At 47.9% G+C, this 21,222-nt stretch overlaps 1 protein-coding gene across 3 annotated transcripts in view; it reads right to left on the minus strand.

The window, feature by feature from the left end:
* Positions 1-3,747: 3,747 nt before the first annotated feature.
* The window catches only part of LOC311591072 (actin, aortic smooth muscle-like), a 30,736-nt gene continuing 13,261 nt past the window's right edge, over positions 3,748-21,222 (minus strand). For all 3 annotated transcript variants that reach the window (XM_084770440.1, XM_084770439.1, XM_084770441.1), the window contains 6 exons: positions 19,175-19,285; positions 17,610-17,694; positions 10,259-10,420; positions 7,946-8,134; positions 5,873-6,054; positions 3,748-4,030 (listed from right to left, as the gene is read on the minus strand). In XM_084770440.1, the coding sequence (XP_084626566.1) occupies positions 3,887-4,030; positions 5,873-6,054; positions 7,946-8,134; positions 10,259-10,420; positions 17,610-17,694; positions 19,175-19,285 (873 nt within the window). In that variant the 3' untranslated portion in view covers positions 3,748-3,886. The remainder of the gene's footprint in view (positions 4,031-5,872; positions 6,055-7,945; positions 8,135-10,258; positions 10,421-17,609; positions 17,695-19,174; positions 19,286-21,222) is intronic.

Genomic DNA, 21,222 nt, shown 5'->3' on the forward strand with positions numbered 1-21,222 from the left:
ACATGGGGTTGAGTGGGAAGATGTCTGCTGGTGTGTAGTGCCAGTGACTTTCCCCCAAGGGGGTGATACCACAGCTGTGTCAGCCAGTTCTCACCTGACAAAACTCTTTGGGAGTTTTGGTCCCGAGCGCCATAAAAAGAGGACGTTTGGAGCCCAGCCATGGACACTGGGGACTCTGGGGGCCGACCATACCCAGCCACCTGGAGCCAGGCAGAACCACGGTGGGTGTGACCTCTCCAGAGTGGTGCTGCAGTCCCCTTCGGGGCTTGCAGACATGGCTTGTGAAGAAGCAAACAGCAAGTGGCTCCTCAACTCGCACCATTAAGATTAAAGGGACAAAGGGACTGCCGGGTGTGGTGGTGCACATCTTTAATCCCAACACTCGGGAGGCAGAGGCAGGCAGATCGCTGTGAGTTCGAGGCCAGCCTGGTCTACAAAGAGAGTCCAGGACAGCCAAGGCTACACAGAGAAATCCTGTCTTGAAAAACTTAAAAAAAAAAAAAAAAAAAAAAAGATTAAAGGGACTTCTGTGAAAGTCAAAGGGGTGTGTGGTTGTCAAGGTTACAGAATGTCTGCCTGTCAAGGTTAAGGACTACTAGGATGCCAAGGTTAAAGGACATCTGAGGAGCAAGCATTATTAGTAGGTAGCTGCTCTTTTTTGTTTATTGCGTACCCCCAGGAGTTCCTTCAATCTCATGGCACAGATAGACCACACAGCCTTCAGACTGACTGGCCTCTGCCTTAGTCTCAAACGGCACCGCCTGCTCTCCATGAGCTGCAATGGTGCCAAGCCTCTGCCTGAGCTTCATGGCACAGCACAGGAGCCTCAGGCCGACTCAGCCATATGTTGGGCCAGGGGCAGCAGCCACTCCGCTCTCAGATCCATGGTGGATCACTTCACAATAAGAGCCCCAGGGACTCAGAGTGAAAAATGGAGCAGTTTATTTATTTTTAACCGTACAGAGTTGGGTGTTGGCTTAGAGAAAAGCCAAAATGGCCAACACAGTGCTGCTGGCACCAAAGCTTTGTAAATTCCTAATCCACTTCTCTGCCTGCCTTTTTTCAGGAAGGCATGATCTTTCCCAGTGTCTAGTGTTGTCCCCCACCCCAGATCCCCCAGCCTGTTAGTTCAGGATACAAGCCATATTTTCTTAACGTATGCGGCATCTTACGTATTTAACAGAAGTCCTGGGGTTCAATATTCCCTTTTTTGACCCGTGGACTCAGTCACATTGCAGACAGACTGTGACATTGCAGACAGATTGAGAGCCCAGACAAGCAGCTACCAACTAGGGAAAAGGGGCCTGGTGCCTCCTGACTGACTGTGATTCTCTGGGGAGCTCTAAACACACCTCAGGTTGAAACTGGACCCAATGACTCATTCCTTACAGCCTGGAGGTGTCTTACACTTTCTGTTGTTAGGCCCCAGTGCTCTCACACACTTGTGTGCGGATGTAAAGTCCTTGCACTGGCTCTCATGTTTACCTTTACAGCCTTGATCCAGCCTACCTAGGCCGCAGTTCCTACATCTACAGTCAGAACCAATGAAACCGACCTCACAGCAACCCCAGGCAAACCACGTTCCCTGAAGGGCTGGAACCCCTTGCACAGCGTAGGCTGTTAGCACCCTCCCAGCCCCTGTGCCATCTCACTTCTCTCCTTCCTGGCCTCGTGGTGAGGAGTGGACTTTGTGTGACTTGTGTTTATTGTGATAAACACCACCACCCCCACCACCCCATGTCGCCTGATTGCCACTGAGATGCAGCAGACAGCTCCTAAGTTCGGCCCCTGGTCTTTGGATGTACACTGGAAGCCAAGTCCCCAAATTGAAATAGTTATGGTATTTGGAGGCTTTGGAAGGTGACTGGGGTTAAATGAAGCCATAAGGGTGGAGTCTCTTGATGGCCTTAGTGGCTTTATAAGAAGAGGAAGAGACTCTTTTCCCTAAAAAAAAAAAAAAATTAACAGCTTAGACAGGAAACCATGAAAGAACTCTTTAAAACTATGATAAGGGAAAAAAATAAAAATTAAAAAAAAAAACTATGATAAGGATGCTGAAGTGTAGCTCTCCACAATTAATAGTTTCCGGTGAAGATGCAGGTGGGTTTGACCATGCTCTAGTTTGAGTATATGGACAACACAAATTGGACTCCCTCCTTTTCTTTTTCCTTCTTTTTTTTGGGGGGGGGATGGAATTTGTGAATGGAATTCACAAGATGGGGGGTTGGAGAGGAGAGGACTAGGAAGTTAGTGTGATCAAAGTGCATGATGTGAAATTCCCAAATAATCAATACAAATACGATGTCAGGGAGTGGGAATTAAAATAAAATGGCTCCTAATAACAAAGAAGAAGAAGAAGAAGAGACCCCTGGCAATGGGCAAAGAGACACCTTGTTGGTGGTGCTCTTCTTCTATCAGTCAGGGGCAGAACAGGTGGCAGTCCTTTGCTCAGCCTAGCTTGATGCCTGGCTTGGTGACCAAAGCTGTCTTATGCCTAGGACTCATAAAAATCAAATCAAGTCAAATCCAGGCAGTAAAGCACAGGAAGAGAAAGACAGACAGACGAGACCAGCAGTCCAGCATGCCACCCACAAGACCTGCCCTGCAGTGCATGGCACAGATGGGCCGTAGCCATCCACGTGCCACCACAGGGATATACTGTGGGACACACTGTGACATTCTGTAGCTTCCACAGTGAGAGGGTCTCTGTGTTTTTGTCTTGTTGTTTGTTTGTGTGTTTTATTTGGAGAGGGAGGTTGCAAGGGTGAAGAGCAGACACGAGGGGACCGGGAGATGAGTGGGATTGGCAGGCATAATGTAAAACTCACAAAGAATAAGAAAGTTTATTTAAAAAATGAGATAGCAGGTAAAAATCTAAAGGGAAAATTGCTTTTAAGAAATATATAGCACCGGGCGTGGTGGCGCACGCCTTTAATCCCAGCACTCAGGAGGCAGAGGCAGGCGGATCGCTGTGAGTTCGAGGCCAGCCTGGTCTACAAAGCAAGTCCAGGATAGCCAAGGCTACACAGAGAAACCCTGTCTCAAAAAACCAAAAACAAAAAAACAAAAAAACAAAAAAAAACAAAAACAAAAACACACACACACACAAAAACATATATATATATATATATATATATATATATATATATATATATATATATATATATAGCAAGTTTGGTGTCTCACAACTCTGACAGCCTGTCAAGTCTAGCTCTCAGTTCTGTTTTTATTGATTAAGCTGGGTTTTTGCCTCCCTAGGGAGGAAAAAGGAGAAGGAGGAGGAGACTCAAACTTACATGTTGTTGTCTCAACCCACAATGTTCTGAACTGTGGTTTGTTTGTTTGTTTGTTTGTTTGTTTGTTTTTTAACAAGGCAACATGATCCTCACAGAGGCTGGTGTCATGTTTTCTGAAACTGTGAACTAAATAAACCCCTGCTCTTTTATAAAGTATCAGATATCAGGTATTTTGTGATAGCAACAGAAAATGGACTAAGAAACTCATGATTGTGACAATGCTGCACGTGGTGTTTGCTTTGCCAGAAGGCCCCAAGTGAGGGTGGTGACCCCTACTACTTCAGGGCACCGGCAGCCAGGTGGCTGGCAAATCACAACACTTTGTGGCACTCGGAGCTGGGGATGCTTGTTATGCAGCAGCACTGAGTTATCCTGACCAATAAACAGAAAGAACCAACACTGCTGCACTGAAATGGTACAGGAGCCGCCAAGGCACCAGACAGAGTCAAGCTTGTTGCACATTTTTACTGTCCTCCAGAGAGAGGGGGTCTTGGTGTGAGCTCATTCTAACTGCTGTCTGCTCAGTAACGCTGAGGCTCAGCCTGAGCATCATGATGTTGGTCCAGGCAATGGAACCCGAAAGCCACGGGTCAGAGGCTTCTTCTACACATGACAGAAGAGCCAATTTCCCTATACTCATGGCTTGTGACCCACATGTCCTTGAACATAGGAAGAGAACAGAAGATGGAGGCACCTACCCAGGCACCGTACTTGGCATATGGAGAGGTAACCACCTGGAGGGAGGAGGAGACACACATCAAAACACCGCTCTGGGCTCATTAGATGGCTGGTTAGAAAACACATCTGCCCCAAGTTTGACAATTTTAGTTCTGTTCCCAGGACACACACAGTAATCCTTCAAGTGGTCCTCTGACCTCCATACATGTGCTGTAATATGTGTGCACATGCACAAACACACATACATACATATACAATACACACATGCACATGCACATGTTCTTGTAAAATATATAAGCATTAAAAAAAAAATAAAACTTTGTTCTTGGGGCTGGGGAGATGGCTCAGTGGATACAGATCCAGCCCACCGAGCCTGTCTCCACCAAAGCCTGGGACCCACCTACTAGACAAAAGAAAAATGGCTCCCACAAGTTATCAACTAACCTCAGTACACACACTCAGACACAAAAAGACAAGTGCAACTTAAATTTTTCTTTTTGTTTAAAAAGTACTCCTTTTGGTGGCTGGAAAGAGGGATCCGTGGTTAAAAGTATGTGTTGCTCTTATAGAGGACCTGGATCAGTTCCCAGCACCCACAGACCCACAACTGTCTGTAACTCCAGTTCCAGGGGACCCTATGCTCTTTTCTGGACTCCATGGGCCCTGTATGCATTTGTTGCACATACATACATGCAAGAAAACACTCATACACATATAATAAAAATAAACATGTTTAGCCGGCATGGTGGCACAAGCCTTTAATCCCAGCACTCAGGAGGCAGAGGTAGGCAGATTACTGTGAGTTCAGGGCCAGCCTGGTCTACAAAGTGAGTAAAGGACAGCCAAGGATACACAGAGAAACTCTGTCTCGAAAAACCAAAACAAACAAACACGTTTAAAACATATTTATTGAAAATTTTTATTTTATTATTTTATTATGATTATTTTGTTTTTCAAGACAGGGTTTCTCTGTGTAGCATTGGATGTCCTGGACTCACTTTGTAGACCAGGCTGGCCTTGAACTCACAGCAATCCGCCTACCTCTGCCTCCGGAGTGCTGGGATTAAAGGCGTGCGCCACCATGGCAGGCTCCAAAAATTTTTAAATGCTCTGAGTGGGACGCACAATGTCCACCCCTGGAAGGACTGTTTTTGGCATTATCCCTCCCCAGTGGAAAAGATAACTTTTTAATTGAGAGGTATGGAAGCCTTGGCAGCCCATACCTGGCGTCCCAGAAGAGGGATCCCCAGAGGCAGAGGCTGGAAGATCTAGAACAGGCTGATCTACACAGCAAGTCCCAGGCCAGCTGGGGCTACACAGTGACATCTGTGACAGTCTCAGGCATGAGGACCTGAGTTCTGATCTTCAGAACCCATGTCTAAAGCTGGACATGCCCTCCGTGCCCACATGCATTCATGTGAAGTACACATGAACTCATGTAAAGTACAAAAGGAGCCTACATGCTCACCCTGACCCTCCCCATAGCTCAGTCCTGATGCCTCCTCCTGAGCAGAGGTTCTCTGCGTTCAGTAACTCAGGCCTGCCACTGCCCACACTGCAGACTGCAGTCCCTTCCCATCTGCCATGCCTCCTGCACCAGTTTAGCTTGTGGTATACACACACACACACACACACACACACACACACGCACACGCACACGCACACGCACACGCACACGCACACGCACTCACGCAGGCACGCACATCACACATGCACGCATGTGCACACACTGGAGCTCACGTAAATGCCAGGGCCTTCTTTCTGTCACGTTTCCTTATTGGTGCAACCTCAACTGGAAAGAACAAGGCCTAGAGCCTTAGTTATTCTAGAACTACCCGCTACAGGGCAAGCCCTGAAGGCCCCTGGTGTGAAGGCCTTGGTGAGGCTAGGCCCAATACCTTCACACTGATGTCTGGAGAGACCAGCTTTGCTATCTCTCTTTGCAGCCGGAGTCGTAGGCCTGACAAGGCCCCAGTGCCCCCAGACAGCGTGATATGGCTGAAGAGAGTCTTCCAGTAGGAGTGTTCACACGACATGATGCTCTGTTGGGCTTGCATGTGGATCCCGGGGTTGTTTCTTCCTGGGGGGGGCATGCATAAGAGGGCTTTGAGATTAGAGGCTCCCCCATTTTTTAGTATTTAGGAGAGGGATACCTCTCGGATTCTGGGTGGGACCCAAGTGCCACGAGGAGCCTTGGGGCCTCACGGACTTCAAATGGGTCACGAGCCTGACCTGCCAACACCATTGCTGACAGAAGTTGACCTCCTGTGCCTCACACGAGGCTGGCAGCACCTGTATGGCACTGTCCCAACTCAGTAAGCCTTGGAAAATGTCAGTAAATAACATAACAGCTTGCATTTGCCACTTGTTGCACAAGCAAGCGACAGGCAGCAGCCTTGAATGAGGAGTGTATCATGTAGCTATAGCTCTTGCCGTGTCTGGGGGGGTGCATGCCAATCAGCACCCCTCTCTCCTGACAGAGGGTGACCCTAGGCTAAGGGCTGAAGAGCCAATACAATGGACTGGCTAGGGTGTGCCTGGCAGAGGAGTGTGCCAACACGAGGATCCTAGGGCTGCATTCGTCCCTGGCATCCTCCCGGCCTCTGAGGAGTGCTGTAATGATTCCTCCACACTGGTATGTATTGTGCCTTCAAGTCTGCACACTCTACCATGCTTACAACCTCACATCTTGAGAAACTGAGGCAGGTGGGTTGCCACAAGTTTAAGACAAGCCTAGGCTACATTACGAGTTCCAGACTAGCCTGGGCTACAGAGCAGGAACCTGTCTCAAGAACAGAAGCAGAGAAAGAGTGTGTGCTTTGTACTGTGGAATATAGAGCTAAGACCTGCTACGCCATAGCGTACGCCCTGTGGAGAATGGTGCAAATGGCTCTAAGGCTTTTATCTTAGGAAATGATGGCTCTTTGTAACTTCCTGGAAGATTTTTCTTTTCCCTTTCCATGGGATTTTCACAGTCCATCATTTTCCTGTTTGTTAAAACAATGACTCGTGTGATCATCCTCCTGCTTCTGGGTCCCCATGCGCATCTGGCTGATCTATCACTGCTCCAGAGAGGAGGTGATTCTGAGAGTTAATACTGTCAGCCTGAAGGATCTAGAATCGCCATGGAGACAAGTCTCTGGGCATGGCTGAGGGAGTTCCTAGATTGGGTTAGCTAAGAGGGAAGACCCATTCTAAGTGGAGGCAGCACCAGTCCATGAACTGGGGCCCTGGATGTAATATAAAGGAGAAAGCGAGCTGAACACCGACCTCCGTTCTCTCTACTTCCTGTCCAGTGTGACTAGCTGCCTTGTGCTCCTGATAGATGGTAACCTTGAACTAGGACTCAAGAGTCTTTTCTTAAGCTGCTTTTGCCAGGCAAAATTTTTTTACAGCAATGAGAAAACCAACCAAGCACTTATTAAAAACCCTCTGCTTCTCAAGTGCTGGGATTAAAGGCATGTGTGCCACCACTTGGGAGACAGAAGTAGGCCAACTCTGAGTTTGAGGCCAGCCTGGTCTATAGAGTGAGTGCCAGGACACCAGGGCTACACAAAGAAACCCTGTTAATAATAATAACAATCATCATCATCATCATCATCATCATCATCATCATCATCATCATCTCTCTGGCCATTCAGGTGCTTAAAGCTCTCATAAACTTTAGTTTCTTGTGCTTCTGCCTCATTGTTCCACTTTAAAGCATCCTGTGTAGTGACAGAGGTATAAATAGCACGCTAGGGAAGAGAGCGGTGCTCTTTTGTCCTCCATCCCATCTGCAATTGGGCTAAGACTTTTGGAGAGAAGTCAAAGGGTCAGCAAAGTGACAGGCGTAGGCATATGAGTGAGCGGCAGCCAGTACCAGGAGAACTTTAGGGCAGGATGCCCTGCCGCCACCCTCCCTACGCTGCTTCTGATGGCGTTCTATGCTGAGCGTCTGTTGGAACACTGTACCCCGATCCTGGACTCACCGAGGAGGCTGGTGTTGAAGAGCCCCTCTGAGCACATGAAAGCCTCCTGTCCTAGGTTGACTTCCTTGCCATCTGGCAGCTGGAATTTCTTCTGGTATGAGGATACCGTGGTCTTTGACATCTCCGTGTCGTACTCCGGTGCCACATAGCAGTGTTTCTCTTTCAGGTCTCGGATGTACTCACGGTCAGCTGCAAGGCAAGGGAGGCCAAGAAGCAGGGCCACGTAGGGTGCTACTCACGGGAGTGGGCACAGGGAGGTGGCCCACTGCTGGGCAGCCATCATGGCCGTGCAACCCCTTCACCAGGATCTTGGACAGGCTATGTAGGCCAGGGTTTAGAACGGCAGGGACCACAAGGAAACAGCCCCCTCTCCACAAGAGGCACCAAGCTGGGTCTCTTCAGCACTGCCTAGGTATGCCTAAGTATGGTGTTTGTGAGGCCAAGAAAATCCACTTCACATACATTACCTGAGCATTCTGGAACCACCACTCCCTACTCCCACCCCTGCTCCCACTCCTCGGCTGCCAGTTCTCTGAAACCCAAATAAGCCCTTTGATTAGGCTTTTAGGCTTTATCCGCTGTTGTCATGGAGCTTTGAAAACAGATGAGCTGCTCACCTGGACACCCCATCTGCACTTCAGCCTGCAGACTGCCAGCTGCTACTTTCACATGAGTCACCCTCCTCCATCCCCTCCCCCACCCCTCCTCCTCCACCTCTTCCCTCCCTGCTTCATCCTCCAACTCTTCCTCCTTCCCCCTTTTCTTTCCCCTCCTCTTTTTCTTGTTCTCCCCCCCCCCCTTCCTTTTTACTCTAATTGCCTATTCCTCCACTCCATCTCCTTCTTTATCTTTTTCTGAAATAGGGTCTTGTGTAGCCCAGGCTGCCCTCCCACACACTTTTAGGGGAAGATGTCCTTGAACCCCTAATCCTCCTGCCTCCACCTCCAAGTGCCGTGATTACATGTATGTGCTGCGGCTCCTGGCCTAACCTGACTTCCTTGCCCATGCCTCTTCCATTCTTCTTCCAAAGCCTGGAGGCTCCTCTGTTCCTTCCCTCCACTTCTCCGTCCCTGGCTTCAGGGACTCTGCTGTCTCCTAACGCTTTTCCCTGGTTTGGATATTGGTGAGACAATTCTAGGTTACATCCTACCTCTGCGATTCACTTGAGTTTAGGCAAATTATTATTCTATGGGACTAGGGGAAGCCGGCCCGGAGCAAGAGTGAGGTCGAGGTATGTCCAACCCCCAGAAATCTCATCCTGAGATCATCAGGAGTAGGACTGTGCCCCCACTCTGCCCTGGGCATGAGTGTCCCTACACACCCTGCACCCTACACCCTGTGCCCTGATACTTGCCTAGGTTAAACTTCCTCTCCCCTTATAAGGTCATGTTGGGCAGCACCTGGAATTCCTCCTTATGAGGCATCCCCAGTACCCTGGCCCCAGCTAATATGTAAACTCACCCTGAAAGCCCCTACCCACCCCTTAAGGGTTTAAGTAGCCCCTCCCCTATTAAATGAGCTGTCTCACTGATGCCTGCCTCCCTAGAGTTTGTTCTCCTGGTGCTCACAGCCACCTGAGGTCTCTTCTGCTCCAACCATACCGTCTCACTTCCCTTACCTCTCGCAGGATCCAGCTGGGGATCCCAATCCTGAATGGCATTAATTTTTTTTTTCATTTTGCCTTTTTATGTTTTTCTTTTTTTCTTTTTTTTTTCTTTTTTTGTTGTTGTTGTTGTCATTATCCCATTTAAACTCCCATTTCCTTCATCTCCAAAGATGAGCATAATCAACATTTGCGAGTGTGCTGGGAGAACAGATGAATGGTGCACACACCCTTCTAAGAGTCGGCAGCCAGGAGCATGCAAGGACTCTGGCCTGACCATCCTTCTAACTGACTCTATCCTTTAGGGCTCCAGGGCTCAACCTTTGACTCCTTGTCTACGGCCAGAAAGACCAGTGGCTTATTGGAAGCGGGTGTCTTGTGTATTGTATAATCTAGTCCAGGAAGAAAGCACAAGGGGGGGGGGGGGGGACAAGCATTACCCTGTCTAAACCCTTAGTCCAAGACCCAAGGCCCTTGATGCTTATGGGGTACTGGTCAACTCTCCTCTGCAACAGAATAATCATGCACATCCTCATAGGCAAGCTCCAAGCCAAGAGGAGACCCTGCCTCAAAAGAAGTGGACGGTGTTCTTGAGGGCGACACCTGAGGTTGTCCTTCAGTCTCCGAGTACATCTACACACACATGCACTGAAAGTGAAGAACGCGATACACAACCCATCTTTAAGTGTCTGCGAATAGTTGTTTCCTACCTATGCCCACTAATGAGTTCCCATTGTCTGACAGAAGTTTCAGGAGGTACAGAGTCAGGTCTTGGCCAGCTATGTCCAGCTTGGTGGTTGACAGTGGCAAAGGACAGCCATTAATGATGGGCACGAAGTATGTCATCCCTTCTCCAGATTCAATAGTTGCTCCTGCATAAAAGAACATTTTGTCATTATGATGTGGTATATACATCTGTAGGAAGGGATGGTGGAGGAGAAATAGCAAGGGAAGGAAGAAGGGCCAAAAAGCCAGTGTCTTCCCAAAGGACTTGAACTAGATTGAAAGCTGACCACCACCTTTGGATCAAAATAAGCCTATAGGCTTTCTTGCTAAATCAAACATGCAATTTTACCCAAAGGAAGTGTTGCCTGTTCTTGGGTAGACACTGGGACCCTCTGGGAGGTTCCCTGTATTGAGAAGGTCTGAACACCATGGCACAGATGGGTGCTTTAGTTAGCAAGGTCCCCGGGTGTGCTAGTTCAGAGATGGTGTGACACGCTAAGGGGTGCATGCATGGTAAGGGGCCTGCTGCACATTTCAATGAAGCAAAGTTAAGGCCATGGGACCTCCCCTTTCAGCTGTGAAAGGGGACAGAGAGTTGGCCACCTGCAACAGCTGAAAATGACAGAGTCTATTCCGAAGACGTTGGCCGTTGTGCACCCGTACACTATGGTCCTTCGGAGATGGGAAAAGAACAGCACTAGGCCACTTTCACTCATGGCCACAGACACAAAACTCTAAAGTGAAATTTTGGCAAATCAATTTCAATAATATGGGCTTTTAAAGAATTAAATAGCCTTTGTTCTATAGTTTAAAATTAATATTAATTCGCCGTCTTAAAGAAAAGGAAAGAATTCATACATTTGCAGCAATAAATACATGTTATCGCTTCATTTCTGTTGCTGTGAACCCTGACAGAAGCAACTTAGGAGAAAAAGTGGTTTATCTCAGCTTACAATTCCAGGCTATACACCATCATATGGGGAAGTTAAAGCAGGAGCTTCAACCAGCTAGCATGTCCACAGTCAAAAGCAAAGAGAAAGGAATGCATGCATGCCCACTCGCTCGCTTGCTTGGGCTCAGTTCCGTTTCCCCCCTCATCCAGTTCCGGACACCCTGCCTAGGGAATGGCATCTCCTACAGTGGGCTGGGTCATCCCACATCAATTAACTTAATTAAGACAACCCGCTGACATGCCCACTGGCACACGTAATGTGGACAATCCCTCATTGAGACGCTCTTCCCAGATGAGTCTAGGTTGTAGCAAGTGGTCAAATCTAACATCACTATGCATAAATTGCATTTTTGACAAAATCCAATATCTAGTCCTGATTAAAAGAAGAAATTCTCACTGGGCGTGGTGGCTCACACCTTTAATCTCAGCACTCGGGAGGCAGAGGCAGGTGGATCTCTGTAAGTTCGAGGCCAGCCTGGTCTACAGAGTGAGTCCAGGACAGCAAAGGCTACACAGAGAAACCCTGTCTCGAAAGAGAGAGAGAGAGAGAGAGAGAGAGAGAGAGAGAGAGAGAGAGAGAGAAGAAGAAGAAGAAGAAGAAGAAGAAGAAGAAGAAGAAGAAGAAGAAGAAGAAGAGGAAAGAAGAAAAGAAGAAGAAGAAGAAGAAGAAGAAGAAGAAGAAGAAGAAGAAGAAGAAGAAGAAGAAATACTCAGTAAACAAGAACACAAGAGAACTTACTTAAATTAGTGAAGAAAATATGAAACCCACAGCTTAACACTGTAAGGCTGAATGTTCTTGCTCTAAAACTGGGGGGAGGGAGGGACAAGGATTGGTAACCTCACTGTCTCCACTCAGAACAGCAAGTCACAGGCAGTCAGTTAAAAGGACTGAAACAATGAAAAATAGACAAACAAAGCAAAAAAAAAAAAAAAAAGCCCACCTGGCTTGGAAATAAGGAAGTAAATGTTATTTGTCAAAACACATTTGCCATGGATGAACCAAATGGTGTAGGCAGGTTAAAGCATTTGCCACCAAACCTGATGACCTGAGTTCAATTTCTGGAACTTACATAAGGAGAGAATCAACTCCCAAAAGTTGTCCTCCAGCCCTCACACATACATTGTGGTGCGCGCGCACACACACACACACACACACACACACACACACACACACACACACTAAATTAATTAATGTAGCTTAAAATGTTTAAGAATATATTTTTGCCAGGCAGCGGAGACAGACACCTTTAATCCCAGCACTTGGGAGGCAGAGGCAGATGGACCTCTGAGTTCGAGGCCAGCCCAGTCTACAGAGTGAGATCCAGGACAGCCAGAGCTACATGGATTAAACCCTGTCTGGAAACAAACAAACAAACAAATAATAGTATATATTTATCAAGTAATATATCTTACAAAGATCTACAAAAATGAGCTTAAATTAGAGTGTTAGGGTACAATGTCAATGTACAAAAACCAACTGCTATCTGTGTCATAGCAATGAGCAATCAGAAATCACGAGATGATGAAGCTGGCCAGAGCCTGCGGCTCATGCATAAAGATCTGAGTTTATATCCCCAGCATCCATGTAAATGCTTAGGGTGGGGACACATGTCTGTAACCCTAGCTCTGGGTGGTGGTTGCGGCTCGGGGAGAGACAAGTTGGCCCCTGGAATGCATTAGCCAACCAGTCTGGTCAATCAGTTGGTTCTACTCTAGGTTCAGTGAGCCAAGATACTGTGTTTTAAAAATAAGTAAATAATAAATAAAGCAGAAAGTTACTGAGAAAGACTTTGATATCAACTTCTATCCTTCACAGGCACATGTACAGGTACACAGACACACATGCCTGCACACAGACATATAAGCAAGGGAAACGTGCATGCACACACATACACATGCACACACATTCGCTTTCCATCCTTGTGACAATTGCTGGAGAGAAATCACTTAAGAGGAGGGAGGGCTTTTGCCTGGTGGTCTATGCAGCTGGCCCCACGTGAGAGGCTGAGCACTGTGGCAGGAATATGGACTAGAGCGGACAGGCTCATAAACGGCAGACAAAAACCAAAGGGAACAAATGCAGACAGATCTACAGGGGATTCCTGTACCCTACTCCCTCCATGCAGAGTCTGCTTTCAGCTCCCATCGCCTCCCACCCTGTGGGATTGGCCCTCCGTTAGGAGTCAGAGCCCTTAGGATCCAATCACCGCTCAAACCCTGTCAGCTGACAGCCCCACAATACCTCAAGCCTGCTGGGGATGGTTCACAGCCAAACCATAGCAAATAATGCTACTTTTAACAGCATCCGTACATGTGAGACACTTAGCGATACTTTTGATGACACACAGACATGGTCTGGACACTGTAAGTCCCATCACAGTGCTAGATGGGACCCAGAAGCCTCTCAGACATGCCACAGTCCATGGTTTCAAGACCAGATGCCTTTAAGATTCCGGCTCTTGGGGCTGGAGAGATGGCTCAGAGGTTAAGAGCACCATCTGGTCTTCCAAAGGTCCTGAGTTCAGTTCCCAGCAACCACATGGCAGCTCACAACTATCTATGAGATCTGGTGCCCCTCTTCTGGTGTGCAGATGTACATTGTACAAATAATAAATAAATAAATAAATAAATAAATAAATAAATAAAAGATTCTGGCTCTTAGGCCAGGCATGGCAGCGCATGCCTTTAATTCCAGCAGTGAGGAGGCGGAGACAGGCAGATCGCTGTGAGTTCAAGGCCAGCTTGGTCTACAAAGTGAGTCAGATTCTGGCTCTTTCAAAATTGACCATGCTTTCAACACAGCCACAAGCAGAGCCCAAAGGGGTGTGGCGTTGAGGGGTTTTGTAGAGGTGTGGCATTGAGGGTTTTTTGTAGGGCTGTGGCAGTGAGGGGTTTTGTTTGGTTGGTTTTTGCTTTCTTTTGTCTTCAGAAACTGAGAATCTGACTCAAAACTCCACTCGGGAAAGCCTAAGACCTAGGCGAGCCCTAAGATATCAAAATCAGGACATCCAGAGGGTAGGACAAACTTCACCTCAGTCAAAGACTCAGAATGAGCCACGGTATCAAGACCATGTGATAGCCACTTAGAATCAGAAAGAAAAAGAAAGACAGATTGCTGGAACAGGGCAGTGAGAAGTCAGCTGGCTCATACATGAGAAACTCATCTTCAAAAAGCATGCAAGGGCTTTTCAGGAAAGGAAAAGGAAGCTTGTCTCTCTCTCTTTTTTTTTTTAGTTTACAAAATGTGATTGATTGATTGATTTTATGTTTAATAATGGCACAAAAGAACAGGTTTCTGGAACAGTTCTATACTGGTTGGTTTGGTCATGTTGTCCATTTCCCATTTCCTCTTGCCCTCTTGTCACTGTCTCTGGTCCCAATAGGCCTCTTCTATTTTCTATCTTATTTTTTTAATTTTGTATTTATGTGTATGGTGTGTGGTGTGTGTGTGTGTGTGTGTGTGTGTGTGTGTGTGTGTGTGTGTGTACCACATGCCTGCATGGTGCCTTTCCTTATAGGCCAGAAGAGGGACTCAGATCCTATGGCACTGGAGTTATACATGGTTGTAAGCATCCATGATGGTGCCGGGAATTGAACCCAGGTCCTTTGGCAGAGCAACCTATGCGGAGATGTCTCAACAGCTAAGAGGGATCTTTTCAATAAACACCACAGGAGCAGCAACACATGTGTTTTGTTCCTCTCTTCTATGATACATGAAAGATCCATTCAAAATGGACCATAGAGCCGAATAGTAAACTAAAAATCTATAAATGTCTAGAAGCGAGCAGAAGGCCTTCGGACCTAGAAAATGATTTTTGGGTGTGGCATCAGACATGAAAATATTAAGAAGTGGGACTCTGTAGAAATTAAAACCTATTCTTGAAGAGACAGTGGGAAGAGAAGCGGAGCCTGGGTGGAAGCACAGCTCTGGGGAGCGTGTGGCTGGTAAAAGACGCGTGAGCAGGACTGCAAAGAGCTGTCAAAATACACAAGCGAACTCATGACAATCTGATACCAAAACAAAAACAAAAACCCTGAGAGCCACTCTGCCACTGAAGCAGACACGGATGGCCAGCCAACCCAAGAGGGTATGGCCAGTGTCCTTGGGGAGTATAAACTAAAAGCAGGAGGAGACACTGCTATGAGAACGGCCACAGTAAGATTGGCCATCCCAGCCGGGTGGTGGTGGCACACGCCTTTAATCCCAGCACTCGGGAGGCAGAGGCAGGTGGATCGCTGTGAGTTCGAAGCCAGCCTGGTCTACAGCCACACGGAGAAACCCTGTCTGGGGCGGGGGGGGGGGGGGGGGGGGGGGGGGGAGATTGGCCATCCCAAGAGCTGGCAGTCGCAGTCGGGGTAGTTAGTATTGTCAACTGGACAGGATTTGCAGTCAGGTAGAACACAAGCCTCTGGGCCTGTCTGTGACAAAGCTTCCAAGTTGGGTTAATGGGGAGGGAGGACCCACCCTGAGTGCTGGTGGTGCCATCCCATTGGCTGGGGTCCTGGTCTGAATACAAAGAAGAAAGTGAGCTGAGCACCAGTGTTCACCTCTGTCTGAGATGTGGCCAGCTGCCCTGAGCTCCTACTACAATGCCTTCCCTGCTGTGAGGGACAGTGGCTTTAAACTGTGAGCCACCATGCCTTCCCTCCTTACGCTGCTTTGTCAGGCATTTTGCCACAGCAGAAGAAGAGGAAGATGGCTGAGCTGCAGAAGAACCGTCGAGGACCACTGCTGTTCCACAGGCTATGGGAGGAGACTTGCAAGTGTTTATAGCAGCTTTATCACAACCCTCCGAACTGGAAACACCCACCTCCAAACAGCCATCCACAGAGAAGCAGACAAAAGCCTGGCACACTCCTGACAGGGAACCACACTGCCATGGCTCAGCAAGAAGAGGAAGTGAGCTATTGATGCCAGTGACAGAACCTCCACAGAGTGAACAGAGTGAAAATATGAGTGATGGCCACATGCTGGCTGCACAGTTCCATTCGCAAAGTCTAGAAAACACAATGAGCGGGAGGGGCGGAACGGCACAGTGGCATCCTTGGGTATGACTGGGGTGGTTCCGTGAGCACCCCCATGTGTCAGAGCTCATTAATGCTGATAATTACATTCATTGACACTTTAGTAAATGTGTTAAGGAAACAACAGCAACAAAAAAAATGAGTCCAGCAAATGGCTGCACTCTGGGAGCATTCTGTGTCACCAGAAGAAAGAAGGGAAGGAATCAGAACAAAAGCCAGGTGTGTGGAAGAAGTAATTCATTATGGCCCTCTTTCAGTATACCGTGTGTTTAGAGCTCCAGAGGGCCTCAGATAAGGAAGCACTAAGCCCCCGTCTTCCCCAGAGAGCACCTGACAACTGAGATAGATGATAGATAGATAGATAGATAGATAGATAGATAGATAGATAGATAGATAGAAATAGATATAGATATTGATATATACTGATATTGATATATTTAGCTTATCTTAGGTTGAAAAGTTATAGACTGCCAGGAAACTGAGACTGAGTATATCTGGAAAGGGAATCTGGGGCCCCACAAGGATGGGGTGTTGAGGGCGGGGACTATGGTAGAATATGGGGAAGATTTTAACTCTGGAGAACCAGCTTATGGGAAACAGAGGGCTCTGCGATCTGGGACCATAAAAACCACTGTTTGGAGGCTAGGGCAGCTAAGAGTCTTTACTGCTCTGTCTCTAACTCCAAACTCTAACTCTAACTCACAAACGCCTCTAACTCCAGTGTCTCTGGTTTCTGAGGCCACTGAGAGCACACACACACACACACACACACACACACACACACACACACACACACACACACACGAGAGAGAGAGAGAGAGAGAGAGAGAGAGAGACAGAGACAGAGACAGAGAGAGAGAGACAGAGAGAGAGAGAGAGAGACAGACAGACAGACAGACAGACAGACAGACTTAAAATCATTCTTTAAAAGAGACCACAATTTTATGCCAAATTATCACACCAGCTATTTTGCATTTTGCCCCACTGTTCACTACTCTTAAGTCTCCAGTGCTCTTATTTATGAAGCAAGGATCACAGGCTTGAGGAGCGACTTTTGTTTTTTTTTTTTTAATGAACATTTGCATGCAAGTGTGTTCACTCACATGCCTGCACATATATGGGGGTCAGAGGACAATCCTCAGGAGTCAGTTCTCTCCTTCCACCATGTGAGTCTTGGGGATTGAATTTGTGTCACTAGGCTTGGCATCAAGCTCCTTTACCCACTGACCCATCTTGCCAGCCCACTCCTATCTCTTATTTTTCAGGGAGAGGCTGCACACTATGGTGAGTGTCTCCAGCCCCAAGAACTAGACAGCCCAGGTGTCTGGGAAGGACGGGGATCCCACATGGCCACTCACCAGAGGTTCTGCCAGCAGCGTATAGGGAGAGGAGCCCTTGATTAGCCATGTACATGGCGGGGACGTTGAAGGTTTCAAACAGGATCTGGGGAGGAAGGTTGGCATGCTGGCTAGCCAGGTGGCACACACTGCCCCAGTGCTCATGAGCGCATCTTGCAGCAAGCAGGCTGTGGGTCCAGGGAGACTAAGCTCAGGGTGGGCAGCACCCATCTCCAGCTGACTCTGCTCTTAAGTGGTTGTCCCAGTTTCATTCTGTGGCTGGGCGAAAACACTCTGACCAAAGCAGCTTGGCAGAGAAAACGGTTTATTTGGTAAACACTTGCTGGTCACGGTTCATCACCAAGGGAAGCCCATGATAAGCCATGCGTCGGGGCAGAAGCCATGGAGGAGCAGTGCCTGCTGCCTTACTCAAAGCCTCATGCCTCAAGCTAGCTTTCTTATATAACCTAGGACCACGGTCAGGAATGACGACCACTCCACAGACACCTTGCAACGGTTGCACAAAAGATCACTACTGGTCACTTTTGTGCCTGAAAGTGTGGCCCAGGAAACAGCTACTTGAAACTCTTTGTAGGGGTCCCTTTGCTGTGAGTAGATCTGTAAGTATCTATCTAGACAAGTGATACTGAGTCGGAGGATGAGGAGGGCAGATGGCTTGTCCGAGGAGGAGGAGGAGAAGCCAAGAGGGGAAAACCCTGCCCATGGGAGCCAATCAGCTGCTTTTCTGCTCTGGGACTAGATTTGAACCCTCATCTCTCAGACCCTCAGAGTCTTTGTTCTGCTGGGCTCTGCGGGAGAGCAGCACCAGCAGCCTCCAGCCGGTGGAAGCTGAGCTCAGCTATTCAGCCTCTGCCCTCACAGGTCCTTCTTGGCTCACACACTCTTGCTCCATTGTCTGCTACAGCTGAGGAGTGGCACAGGCAGCTGGGCTGGGGCAGTGTCATCCCTTTCTTATCCCACCCTGGTTTGCTGAAACCCTGGTGGACATTGGATGCCCTGGGGGTGTAGCCAACCATTCCCAGTCCTCAGGGGAACCACCTGTGGCCATATCCGTGATCTGACTGCTGACACCTGGGGGTGGGGTGGGGGTGGGGTGTCAGAGGCTGCTTTGTCAGGAGCTCACACCTGCACTGTGATGGGCAGAACTGCTGTTTCCAGGTGCAGGCGGCCTCTGAGATGTTCAGAATTATGCCTTGGCCCTGGACCTTCGTATGCGGGGGGTGGGGGGGGGCAGGGGGGGTCCTCTACTCACTGCAGGAGATCCCCCTGAGCTCCAGGGGTGCTAGCCAGCTGGGGCAGCTCGGCCTGCCACCTGCTTAATTTGGTTGCCCATGGCATCCTTAGAAGAAGCTGAGCCTTGGGATGAAAACTGACAGCTGGGAAGCGGGGCAGCTTCCTGCAGCCACTGCACCAAGCCCCACTGCCGCCTAAGGAGGACTCTGTCATCTGTGCTCTGGCATGGCCAGAAAGGCCGAGATGAGGCCCAAAGCCAAGGCAGGGAACTTTTAAGTCAGGACAGGTCAGCAGCGTCCCTTCTAGCCTCAAGGGACTCCAGGCCCCATTACCTGAGTCATTCTTGTCTTAACTTCCTTGCTGTTTAACGGTGGCTCTGTTATCATTATGGGGTGCTGATCAGGGGCAATGTGGAGGATATGGTAGAAAGAGTGATGCCAAATCTGCAGAAGAGAGGACAGCAGGTGAGCTGTTTTCTGTGCAATGCCTTGCTAACTATTATCTATCACCCACCTATTGATCTATGTATGAGATACATCTATTAGCTACCTAAATCATCTTTCTGTCTTCTGTTTACCATCTGGTCTACACACACACACACACACACACACACACACACACACACACACACACACACACATGTATTATATATATGTATATATATATATATATATATATATATATATATATATATATATATATATAATCACCTGCCACCTATCTACACCTGCCACCTATATGTTCATCTCACTACCTGTTTATCATCTATTATCTGTATGTCTGTTTTCTCTTGTCTATCCTGCATCTGTCTTTTTGTCTGTGTCCATCATCTATCTATCAATCTAACATCTATCTGTTATCTATCATGTATCAGTTAGTGCTTAAACCTGGGACGAACGGCTGAAGTGTCTATTTAACATATCAAAGTGGACCTGGCTGCCAGGTTCTCCCAGCATCCCTCAGTCCCTACCTGTTACAGGTATGGCTGGCATACCCCGACCTCCACCCTAAACTTCAGCCCAGGGGCTGGGCTGCCCTTCCACCAGCTGCCCTTCTCTATATAATCCAGCCATTTTGGTTACCTGGCTCTTTCATACTCCCTTTACTGTTCTGCTCTCTTAGTCTGGCTTTCCCCCTCTCCCCTCCTCCTCTCTCCTCACATGGCCTAGGTCAGTAGGGCCATGTCCACTCATCAGAAGCAGATGCCCCTGCTTCTGGCTATGCACCCACTTTTATCTACAGTAGACCTTCTCCTTCACCATACACTATGAGCAACCATAGTCTTCCTTTTTTACTTCTTTTTTTCATTCACTATCTATCTATCTATCAGCTATAACTTATCTATCAGTTATCCATTACCTATTATCTATCACCTATCAATCACTTACCTATCTAACATAATCGATCTCTGCCTGTCATTTATTACCTAGCTATTACGTATTCCTCCATCCATCTGAGAAATGAGTACAGTTGAGCCCCAGATTTGCAGATTCTACATCCAAAGATTGAATGAAACATGTTTGGGGGAAAATGGGGTGCTCAGTGGGTAGAATGTTTCTCTAGCATGCACAAAGCCCTAGGTTCCATCCCCAGCACTGCATAAGCCAGACATAGCAATGCACACCTGAGATCCCAGCACTCAAGAGGTGGAGGCAGGAGAGTCAAAAACTCAAGGCCATCTTAAACTACATAGCAAGTTGGAGGCCAGCCTGGCCTACATGAGACCCTGTCTCAAAAAAATAAAAATAAAAATAAAAGGAAAGAAAGAAAGAAAGAAAGAAAGAAAGGAAGGAAGAAAGCTGTGCCTGCAGTGAACATATGCAGACTTCCTTTTTGCTGCTCTGTATTCCTTGTCACCGCTCCTTAAGCAATTCAGTACCCAGCAATTAGTATGGTGGTAACACTGAGGTTTGCTAGCCTATTTAGAGATGACATGGAGCACATGAAAGGACTTGGTTGGCACCCTGCAAATACAGCAAGTACAGCCATTACGCATGCCACTCCATGGATCTGGCTTGTCTGAAGAGTCCCTGGACCAAACTCCATAATTCCAAAGAATGGCTGAATTGTAAATAGCACCTCTGGTTCACTGTCAAGGAAAGATGAGCATGATCCAGCCTCTGATGATACGTCAGGCCTGAAGTTACAGGATGGTGCTAGCAGGGGTTAGCTGTCTAAAGGATCTCTAGGGTCTGATGGGTGACAGATACATGCACCAAAATTCAGGGGTGAGTGGAAACTTAGGTGGTTTGGGTGTCGTAGAGAGCGCCCAGCAATAATGGAAGTTTGACATAGTTTGTGCCTATGCAAGGCCACCAAGGTGACCTTAGTGAGTCTCCGCCTTCATCTTTCAAATGGAAAGAGACCACCCACCACCTCA

Source organism: Acomys minous, assembly GCF_964271855.1.
Source record: "Acomys minous genome assembly, chromosome: 2".
Taxonomy (NCBI): domain Eukaryota; kingdom Metazoa; phylum Chordata; class Mammalia; order Rodentia; family Muridae; genus Acomys; species Acomys minous.